Genomic DNA, 11,706 nt, shown 5'->3' on the forward strand with positions numbered 1-11,706 from the left:
AGAGATTCTGAATCTCATTAGGGATCCTTGTCATATATATTTTAAAAATTACATTTTTACAATATCAACAAATGAAGGCATCCTTTTAAAGAGTTACCATATGTTTATATGACTTAATTAACTCTAGAGCTGTGTAAAGTAAGATATAAAGAGTAAGTCATGAGACAGAAAGTAATATTTACACATATGCCTTCTGAGTTACTACTCAGTGAACTGTCTTTCATGGAGGGGTTATTCTAGCCACTTTTAGTAGTTCCATTCCTACCAGATATCTTGCTTTCTGACCTTTGTCTCTTAGTTTCAATCTTTGCTATTTGAAGAATCATGGTCCTCCTTTCTCTTTTCACTCCCACATTTGGGGTTCCCTAATATCTCTGAGCTCCTTAATTCAATGAGGATTCCATTTGTCAAAGTGGACAAGGGGCCCCTAAGTAACTCTAGGGTCTCCACCAGGTCATTATGGGTAATTAACCCTCTGGACAATGGTGAGTAGGGCAGCAGTAATTCTCCCCCAGTGAAACCCATTGTCCTCTCCCCATGTTCACATAAACACTCATCAAAGCCTTCATGTACGAACAAAAATAATGCTTACACTTTCCCTCTTGTGGTTTTAGGTTATGGAAGGTCTTCTTAATAGAGTTTAACCCCTGGTCCCCAAATTTGTGGGTGCCAAAGGTCAATGCATTGAATGGTTTAAAAAAACAACAACAAATTGATTAATGGATATGATAATAAAGCTACTTTAAAATTAGATCAGGCAGAAAACTGTTCAAGAACAGAATTCCTATAATTTTAAGGCGAGTAAGGAAGGGATGAGGACAATATGTCTAGGACAAGTCTGCTGGATAGAGGACAGGCCTCAGAGTTAGGAAGACCTGGGCTCAGATGCCCTGACTCATCCTGGCTGTGTGAACCTGGGGAAGCCCCTTAACTTCTCAGCATTCTAGGAAACTCTTTCAGATGGGCAATGTCAGAGCAGGTACAGACCTGCTCTGGTGCAGGGAATTTCCTTACTGGTTGTTTGTTATACTGATGAAATCACATCTGGTTAAAATTATGTATGTATGTATAGATACATATATGTGTCTATACACACATACACACATATGGGTATGTATGTATGTATGTATGTATGTATGTATGTATCTGAGAAAGGCAGTGTAATCTATTGGACAGAAGGCTGGCCTTGGAGCCAGGATGATTTTGGTTTAAGTCCTGCCTTCAACACATATTAACTGTATGACTATGGCCTTAAACTCTCAGCACCCCAGATAAAGCCTAAGAATGATGAATTTCTGAGAAGTATCAGTGAAGGGAATATCCACATGGGGAATACCCATCACCAATGAACTAACATATACAGATCCCCCCACCTCTCCAAAAAAGTATTTAAATGCTAACTGGGTGGTGTGCCAAGGAGTTGAAGGGCAGGTTCTTCCATAGAAAGACTGGACAATAGTTACTAGGGAGTGCATCCCAAGAAATATTTCTCCTATGGAAACCTGCATTTTGCTGGTCAGGGTTAGAGGACTGCATCCCCTCACCCCCCTTCTGCCTCATGGCAATGGAGGTCAATGACAGGAACTGTGGCTTGCACCCATCTTATTGGTTCCAAAGGAATGGCAAGAGTTTCTAGTTTACAGTAATTCAGATTTTTAAAGAACATTTTGTTCATCGGAGAGGACATTTATTTCAGACAACTTCAGCCATACAGCCTGACTTGGTTTTCCCCGTTCCCCAAAAGACTTTTAAGCTGCAAATCAACATTCTCCCATCAGATGGATGCAGGGGACTTCAGAACTCACTCAAAGACTGACAGCCTCCACGTAGGGGAATAGAACAACCGATGCAGGTCAGTTCAACCTGCAGAGTTTCAGAAACAGTTACATCCACAATCAGGTAGCAATCCTTAATAAAGAGCTCAAGAAATTCTCATCATCTTAAAATCACAGTAAAACTGCCTGATTCTTCAGGAATCTCCATATCTGCCCAGTTTGGGGGAGAGGTGGTGAGTATAGGGAAATGACCCAGATCCCAGCATCCTCTGGAATCTCAATCATAGTTTCATAATTTTAACTTTAAATATCCCCTTTTTTATATATTATAAAAATAAGAGGCCCTGTTTATATGGCGTGCATTTTTATGAAATTTGCAGTTTGAAAAAAAAGCGGTTAAAAAGTGGTACATCTTGCCTTCTTTAAATATGTTGTAGCCTTAGAATTTACTGAAATATTTTTAAATTGAACCCCACTAAATGTTGGAAGGTAGAACTTTTAATTTCACACTATAGAATAAGACATGGTAAGGACCGGAGGAGAAAAGGAAAGCTGTGAATCCTTCTGTGCTTGAGGCACCCCCTTTGAAAGCCGCTACCAGTATTGTATTTAAACTTTATATATTGACAAAATGCAATCTATTTCTGTAAGCCTTGTGCCAATCAACAGGACTACTAGTAAATTTATATACCATAGTTTAAATTACACCCATTTCGTGAATGGTCAAATGCTAAAACTCAAGTTTGTCTAACCGCCTGAAATACAGTCTTACGGGAATGAGTACAATTTACAAATACAATAATTACATTTTAAAACCATTAACAATGTTACACCTAGAAGTAAATACTGTGGGACTGGTCTCAACACGGTGTTGTCCACGGAGGGAGAAAGGTCGCTGAAAGTAATGGACGCTTCCAGCAGAAATGTCCCCAAGGCAGGTTTTACTTTGTTTTCATTAAACCCCAAACAAAAACCTGTTCCATGTATGACAGTCCTCCGTGATATGGGCTCTCCATATGCTTGCATAAGGTTCTGTTAGTTATCTGCCAGGTATTTGCCTGAAAAACAGAAGGTCATGAGGACAGGTCACCAACCACCATTTTGTCTGAAGAGGGATTATGAGGGGCCACAGACGTGGCGGCTTATAGATGACCACAGATCCAGCCTTGTACCTGCTCCTTCCCACTATACGTGACTAGACGTGAATGTAATTATACGGAAGCTTTTCTTCTCTCGACATGTTAACACACAATTGATCGAGTATTCAATTCTCTCAGAATAACTGTTGTACTTCTTGTGAGTCTCTCTCAAACCAAGAATTAGTCCAAACTAGGAAATTTAGTGTTCATGAGATGTCCTCTGAAAAGAAATTCACTTGGGGTACTGGGGACTTGGGAAACACTATCCCATTGAAGGAAAGACTCTGGAATACCATCCCATGATACATGAGCCAGAGACCCAGGATACTGGCCTCCAGGGGTTGAGATTTGAGACACTATGAAACTACTGCCGGTAGGTCACTGCAGGAGGCACAGGGGCACTTAGGCTGAGGAAGAACTCACCTGGGATATAGCAGGGAGCACAAAGTACCCCAACTGGCAGCTTTCTCTTGCTCACTTAGCGCTATGGTCAGTTGTTTACACTGCACAAGAGCTTAAGAAGGGCTTCCAGTGCCCTGTAAATTTAGGCATCCTGGAATGGAATAGTGGTTGTCTAACCCTAGTTACAACTTAGATTTGAGTCAACAAGCATTTATTAAGTGCCTACTACATGCCAGGGACTGTGGTAAGTGCTGGGGATATAAAGGCAGACAAAACCAAAAAATGAACACTTCCCCCCCTCCCATGATCCTTTCTCTCAAGAAGCTCACAGTCTAATAGGGGGAGATAATGCACAAAAAAACCACGTATGAACAACATATATACAGGATAAATTGTAGAGAATCAGAGGCCAGGAAGTCCTTTCTGGACAGAAATTTATTCCACCGTTAACGACCCTGGAGGATCAGAACTGGATATTGGTCAACTCTGGTCTTGAGGATCCCAGGGACACCAGGTCTGATTGAGCCTCCTCTATAAGACTACAGAGTGGACCAAGAATGGACCCAAACTCTTTTCATTCTCTTGACCTAACCTGACCATTCTTGGGCTCTCTTGAAATAAGGAAGGGAAACTAGGGACCATTCAGGATTTTCAGAGAGATTGCTAAAGGAAATAGACCCGCTCCCAAACTACCTTGCATTCATGTTTTATATGTTCTGTATATATATGTGTGTGTGTGTGTGTGTGTGTATGTTCTCTCCCCTGACCCACATTCCCATTAGATTATAAGGGCTTGGAAAGCGGTAACTGTTTGAAAGAGGCTTCTAATTGGTGTCACGTTGCAGAGGGCTGGACCTGGAGTTAGGAAGAACTGAGTTAGAATCCAATGTCAGACACTTACTGTGTGACCCTGAGCAAGTCACTTAACCTCCGTCTGCCCCTTGGTTCTTCATCTGTAAAATGGAGACAATAATAACATCTCTTTCCCAAGGGTTGTTGTGAGGATCAAATGAGACAATATTTGTAAAAAGCACTTAGCACAGTGCCTGGTGCTCTATGGAGATGCTTATTTCCTCTCCCTCTTTGTATACCCAGTGCTTAGCATAGCTATTGCCATATAATAAGCCTTTAATAAAAGTTTGTAGGATTGAATTATCTGTATTCTGTTACCGCCTATCCTGCCCATCCTCCAGTAGAATGGAAGTTCCTTGAGGGCAGGAGTTGTTTCATTCTTGTCTCTCTCTCCAGTGCTTAGCATAGGACCTGGCACACAGTAGGTGCTTAATAAATGCTCATTGACTGTTTATTTCCCAAAGAGCATAAGATCTGGGGTCTAGAGCTAGAAATGGCCCCAAGCAGCAATCTAGTCCAATGTTCTCATCACATATGCGGAAATTGAGACCTCGGGAAGATAGATGACTCACTTGCCCAAGGTTATTCAGGTAGTAAATACTGGAAGGAGGATCCGAAGCCAGGCCGTCTGGCTCCAGAGTCACATCTTTGTCCACTACCTCTGGTGAAAGGAAGGAAGGGCAATGCGGGCAGGCACACTACCTTCAAAACCATAAAATAGTCAGAACCACCCTCTACACTTACCTGCTGCGAACCTTTTTTTAATGAGCGAAAACCGGTAGCCTGCTCCCACCAGCTCAATGTCACAGCCAGAAAGGGTGCTCCCCTCACTGGTAAACTGCACGACCAACGGAGAAGGTTTGCTAGGGCCTTCGGATAACTGGAATCTCGCCAGCAAAGAACCCACCCCTCCAAAAGAAAAATAACAGCCTATTAGCAGAGCAAAGCAATAATGTAATGACTACGCTGACAGGATAATAAATCTTAAAGTTGAACTCGGCAGTTAAAATGCAAGACTTGACTTGTTGGGAAAATGGTATATTTCAGTTACAAGACCGATGATGAATAGCATTTATTATGAAAGATTCCTAGCCACTGGAGGAGGGCATGCATGACGCACAGAAGTCACACTGCAGAATTTAGGGCATGCAGGCTATCTCAGAGAAGGTTGTTTTTTCTTGCCACTGGCAGATTTAAGTCAGATGAAAAATTAAAAATATCAAAATGATCTAGGGGTATGCAAGTGTCCAAACATGGGAAAGACACACGTTAGCCTGAGAGCTCTTCTCTGCCTAGAAGATTGTCTCTTATCGGGAGTGGGGGGAAGGGGAAGGGGGGGGGGGGGGGGGGGAAAAGGGTTGGGGGGGGGGGGGGGGGTAAGAAGGGATGTCTGGGATGAGAGGAATCCGTTAAAGGAATAAGCCAAAAGATAAACACGATGGACTTTTTATTCGCTGACACAGATAACCAGAAGGTAAGGACTTTTTATATCTGGTGATAGATATCTTTGGATAATAATTAACTATTTAAAAATTATTTCAGATCTTTTGGAAGGAGAGGAGAAGAGAAGGTATGGGAGGGTATCCAAATCTGTGCAGGTGACTCCCCATGATTGCCAGAGAAGATGGCAGATTATAGGCCAGAAAGAGAGACCACAGGACCATAGTACTAGAGCTTGTAGAGACCTCAGAGGCCACTTTACAGATGAGGAAACTGAGGCCCAGGGAGATGAGTGATTTTTCCCAATGTCATACATAGAATAATAGACCTAGAGGTTGAATAATCCAATCCCCTATTTACAAATGAGCAAACTGAGGCCTAAGGAAGTCCAGTGACTTGCCCAAGATCACCCAGGTAATATCAGAGGTAGGATTTTGACCTGGATGCTCATATTCTGGAGCCAGAGCTCTTTAATATGTGGACAGCCCACATGAGCCATTGGCATCCATACTGCGTTGAGGGAAAGTAAGTAAAGCCCCGAGAACTCCTTGGGTGCCCCTGCCTTCTGTCAAATTTATGGGATGACGCAGACAAGAGTCTCACTGGTCACCGCCTCTGATCCCGTTCAACTCTGACCGTGTTGCTTAAATTCTCTGAGCCTCAGTTTCTTTATTTGTAAAATGGGAATGAAAAAAGTACCTACCTCCTGAAGCTGTGAGGACCAAAGGTATCAATGGATGTAAGGTGTGTTGCAAATCTTAAATATTTTTAAATGTGTTATCAATATTATTGAATAAACAAATTGATTACCTCCATTTTCTGATTTTTGAGAGATGTCAGGGATCTTCCACAATATTCTTTGCTGTTCAGTATTCCTTAAAATAAGACAGGAAACTATTCTGATACACTCTATGCTTTAGAAGAAATCTAAACCCCAACACATTTAATACCGAACTCATTCTTTTTTAGCCTAGACCCTCCCCTCTTCCAAACTCCCCTATTTCTGTTACAGATCCCAGCAGCCAGTTAGTGTCTCAGGTCACCTTGGCATTCTTTTGGCCCCTTTCCTCTCTCATTCAATCTGTTGCCAAATCTTGCCATTTTTTCCTTCTCCTCTGATCCATCTCTCTACTCTCACAGCCACTAACTTAGTTCTAGCCCTAATCACCTCTCCCCTAGCTTACTGAAGCAGACTCCTAATAATTGGTCTCCCCACCCCAGTCTTGCCTCCTTCATTCATTCTATACGTGGTTGACAGTCATCTTTTCTAAGCACAGATCCGATCAGGTGACCCCCCTATTCAATCAATACCAGTGGCTTCCTATTGCCTCCAGAAAAAAGAATAGAAACTCCTCTGCTTAGATTTTAAAGCCCTTCAGAACCTGGCCCCTTCTCTCCAGCCTCAATGGACATCACTCGCTTTTCTGTAATCTTTGATTCAACCCTTTCTTCCTGTTCCACACTTATAAAGCTCCCCTTCCCGTCTCCATTCTCTTGCTCTGGCCTGGAATACACTCCCTCCCTCTACCTCAGGGAGCCCCTCTTTTCCTCTAACATGCAAATCAGGCACCATTTGGAATGGGGTCCCTGCCCATTAATGCAGCTCACAACTGTCCTTGGTAGATAGTCTTCCAGCATTGCTATGGATCACAAGATCACTATTCTGTGTCTAACCTGGTATTGAGTCTTTCAGAAATTAACCAACATGATGCTTGGGTAACCAACCTGTATCCCGCCTGGGCCAGTACCTAGCTAGAACTTTTCTAGCTTGGGGAGGAATGACCTGGGCTACTGTCACAGCCTTCAAGAAATGAGGGGAAATAAATCCCCAGTCGAGCTGCGTGAGGCCCAAAGGGGTTATGTCCTTTCCACAGGGTCACACAGCTGGTAAGGGGTAGATAGAATCTGAACACACATTTTCCTGACTTGAAGTTCAACATACTATCAATCAATAGATATTTATTAAGCACCAGCTGTGTGTCAGTACAATTCTTTATTCTACTATTACATGATATTTTTGTTAAAAAAGAAGACTAGATCTATGATATCATTGGAATAAGGCATTCTCATGGATGACATTACCCTCTACCAATGCATACTGGCATCTGCGCTGAAACTTTGCATATTAGAGCATTTCCTGAGGTTTTGACAGTACATGTCAGAGGCAGGTCTTCTTAGATGGGGAATGACTCACAGGCCTTCTCAGAGGACACCCCTCGCCCCCCCCACCCCAACCGTGTCATGTTGCCTTCCTGCCTTGGCAATAATTCTCAACAAAGCACCTATTTGGCATCGGCTGCTGGAAAGTTCCAATTAACATAATGCCTGATTCAGGAGAATGAAACTAAGGTAGATGCCCAAATTCTTAAAAAGCTCTACTTTCTGCTTTTTACAACCACTTGGGGAAATTGGAGTCTGATTCCCAGCCAGATTCTAGATTGCAGTGTCCTTGACTTTCTAGCACAAAGAAGTGATTTTCTTTCCTGAACCATTGTGATATCTTAGCACAGAAGGAAGGCGGAAGACCCTTGGCAGAAGAAATGCATTGTAGAAAGGTTCTATAGGACCTGGTCCTTCCCTACCAAACAGCAGGGGGCAGCACCGCTTGAAGTTTGGTGACTCCACCATCAATGGGGACGAGAAACTGGACGTTGTTGAGGGCGACTGGGGTGGTCATTGCGTCTGTGTTGTACTTGTAGTCGATGCGTAGGTCGGTGCTCGCTGGGTCACACCTCCAGTTCACCGCCAAGTTCAGCGGAGTGGACTGAATACCCTGGGCAGACACCTGGCCCAAAGACAAACAAAGAGGATGGAGGTTTCTTTCACAGACATTCTGATTCCTTGGCATCCTCCAAATTGCAAGGATCTGCTCGGGAGAAATTCGCAGATTCCAAGATTTTGGAACATGATTTTGTTTAGAAAAAGTCCCTGGATGAAAACCACTGGGTTGGAATGTTTTCATAGGACCAAAGATCTGGAGAAGGCAGGAAGCTCCGAGGCCACTGAGTCCAGGTTATACCTGACAGGAATCCTTGCTGTAACCTACTAAGCAAGCGGTATTCAGCCTGTTTGAAGACCTCCAAGGTCAGGGAACCCACTACCTCTCAAAGCATCCCATTCCACTTTGCCACAGATCTAACTGTGGAAGCTTTTCCTCACACTGAACCCAAGCTTTCCTGTTCAAACCTTCCACCCATTGCTTCTGACTCTACCCTCTGGTGCCAAGTAGAACAAATCTCATCTCTCTTCCACATGACAGCCCTTCAAATACTTGAAGCCAGCTATGATGTCTCCCCAGGTTTCTCTCACCCCAGCCATTGCCCCCTTTCTCCCCCAGTCGTCTCTTCTCCAGCACACACTTTCTAGGTTCCTTCAATCAATCTTTCCACGACACGGGCTCAAGCTCCTTCATCATTCTGGTTGCCCTCCTGTGGATGCTGGCCAGCTCATCGATATTCTTTTTAAATTGTGGCTCTGAGAACCGAACGTAATAGTTCAGATGAGGTCTGACCAAGGCAGATTGTCTTCCTGCCTCACTTCCTGCTACCCAAGATCAATTGCATGAGCCTCTGTGGCTTCCATATCCCACTGATCAGTCCAACAAAGCCCAGAGCTCTCTTTCCACTGAACTGGCATCTACCCATACTTCCTTCCTCCTATACTTAGGAAGTTGATTTTTTTGAATCTAGGCATAAGACTGTATTTTTCCCTATTGAATTTTACTAACACTGAACAATAGAAATATGTCATTTAGAAAGGCAGTGTGGTATAGTGTCAGCCTTGACATTTGAAAGACTTGAGTTCAAATCCTGATTCAGCTGCTTACTAGCTGGCAATACTTTCTGAGGTTCAGTTTCATATCTGCAAAATGGGGATAATGAGAATACTGACTTCCCAGGGTTGTTTTGAGGATCAAATTATATTTGTAAAGTATTTTGTAGACATGGAAATATATATGAATGTTAGTTATTTTTGTTATTTAGCAAAAAAATGTTAATGTGATCTTTGGTTACAGTGAGGGACCTAGGGAGGTGATTGGATCCCCCTCCCCCAATCTGCTCTGCTCAGACCATATCTGGAATCTTGTGTTCAGTTCTGGGTACCAACATTTAAGGGACACATGGAGAAACTGGAGTGTGTCTGGAGGAGCTCAGTCAGGGGATCAAAGGGCCTGAGAGCATGGCATCTGAAGATCATCTGGAGAACATGGGAAGGTGTATGTTGGAGAAAAGAAGACCAGAGCGGAGAGGAGCTTCAAGTGTTTGAAAGACTGTCACATGGAAGAGAGATTAGCCTTGGCGCTGAACTGGGAGCAATGAGGAGATGTACCAAAGAAGCAAATTGGGTCTTGAAATCAGGGGGGGAAATCCCTCCTAACAATGAGGATGGCCCCAAAGGGATTGGCTTGCCTTGAGAGGCATGGGCCGAGGTCTTCAACCAGAGCCTGGATGACCATTTACAGGCATGCTGTTGAGGGGAATCCTGGTCAGGCTTGGGAGTTGGCAGAGACAGCTCTGAGCACCCTTCCAGTTCTGAGAGGCTCCTCCATGTTTTGTTTCTTGGATCAGATGTTGAGGGAGAGAGGGGCCATTTCACTTAGAATTCCATACTTTTAGACAGGTAGGAGTTGGCAATTTGGAAGAGGTGTCTTTACCCTGACAATCGTATCTTACCTGATATTTGAGCATGTCCACATTATAATATGTTGCCTGCGGTTTTTGCTCAGATACTTTCTTTAGGTGAGTCATCAGATTTGGCATGTTTACCCAGAATTCCTTCGTGTTGGCATCACATTGTGCATCATCACTATGCAAAGAATGAGAAAAGTTTGAGTTTCTAGTTATGCAAAATAAAAGCACCGCACAACATATACATATACGTACAGAGAAACACACGCACACACACAAGTGCCCACACGCATATTCAACAACCTCTGTCTTTGACTTTTCTACCTATTTCTAGAAATTCTCAGTTTTCCCATCTGCAAAATGGGGATCAGACTGCATGATCTCTACGCTGCTGACTAGGTCTGTGATTCTATGGATTCTGAGCATATGGATAGTTTTGATATACATATAAATTCCATTACCTTTAGGACAAAATATAGATTCATCCACTTGGCATTTAAGATTCTGTACAATCAAATTTGCACCTACCTTCCCAGTCTTACTAAATACACTTTCCTGTTCAAACTGGCTAACCCATGTAAGTTCTCCATATAAGCCTACATCCCTCTCCTACATCCTGAGTTTGCACAGGTGTTTCCCTTCTGCTTAGAATGTGCTCCCCACTCATATCTGTCTCTTAAAACTCTGACCTTCCTTCAAAGCCTAGTTTAGTTGCCTCCTCCTGCATGACCTTTCTGGATTCCTTCTAATCACTTATGTTCCAGCACTCTTGAAATAATTCTGTGTTATTCAAGATATACCTTCTTTCTCTTTCTATGGAGACATTTTGTATCCTTCCAGTAGAATGTAAACTCCTTGAAGGCAGGATTGTTTCATTTTAGTCTCTGTATCTCCAGCACCTAATAAAGTGCTTGGCATGTAGTAAATGCTTAGTATATGTTGACTGAATGGAGTAATGAGGTAAGTCCCATAAGGATTGTCCATCAGTTTGACAAAGGTTTCTGGAGTTGGCCAGTTAGACTTACTAAACCTGATGATCATAATAAGCTGCTGCAATTAAAACTAAATCTTTGAATGATCCCAGCTGAGCCTGATTGGATCAGGAGAAACCAAATTCTCTTGTTAACATTGTCAAAACTTTGTCTTGACTGGTCCCTGCTCTTCTGGGAAAAATATTTCCCCAAATTTACAGTTTTGTTAGTTTAATAATTATAATAACAATAATACCAACAGACATTTCTATAACACTCTAAAGTTAGCAAGCATACATTATGTGAGATCCATTATGAGTTAAAGACTACAGGTATTGCAGTCATATAGCTAATGAATGTCAGGAATAGGATTGGTATAAAGTCTTAACACCGGGGAACAAGAACAAATCTACAAGTATGATGGAACCCCGCCCTTGTGACACCAATTGCACCATGTTCTCCAAAGAAGAGAAGGACAATAGTAACTCTATAGTAAATA

The 11,706-nt window shown here is 42.7% G+C and overlaps 1 protein-coding gene across 15 annotated transcripts in view; it reads right to left on the bottom strand.

The window, feature by feature from the left end:
• Positions 1-1,143: 1,143 nt before the first annotated feature.
• Positions 1,144-11,706, bottom strand: part of SGIP1 (SH3 domain GRB2 like endophilin interacting protein 1) — a 237,108-nt gene continuing 226,545 nt past the window's right edge. For all 15 annotated transcript variants that reach the window (XM_027874133.1, XM_027874131.1, XM_027874136.1 and 12 more), the window contains 5 exons: positions 10,282-10,414; positions 8,191-8,393; positions 6,419-6,483; positions 4,913-5,077; positions 1,144-2,833 (listed from right to left, as the gene is read on the bottom strand). In XM_027874133.1, coding sequence (XP_027729934.1) covers positions 2,811-2,833; positions 4,913-5,077; positions 6,419-6,483; positions 8,191-8,393; positions 10,282-10,414 — 589 coding nt within the window. In that variant the 3' untranslated portion in view covers positions 1,144-2,810. The remainder of the gene's footprint in view (positions 2,834-4,912; positions 5,078-6,418; positions 6,484-8,190; positions 8,394-10,281; positions 10,415-11,706) is intronic.

This window comes from Vombatus ursinus, unplaced genomic scaffold (assembly GCF_900497805.2).
Source record: "Vombatus ursinus unplaced genomic scaffold, bare-nosed wombat genome assembly UNPS02014804.1, whole genome shotgun sequence".
In the NCBI taxonomy this organism is placed as follows: Eukaryota; Metazoa; Chordata; class Mammalia; order Diprotodontia; family Vombatidae; genus Vombatus; species Vombatus ursinus.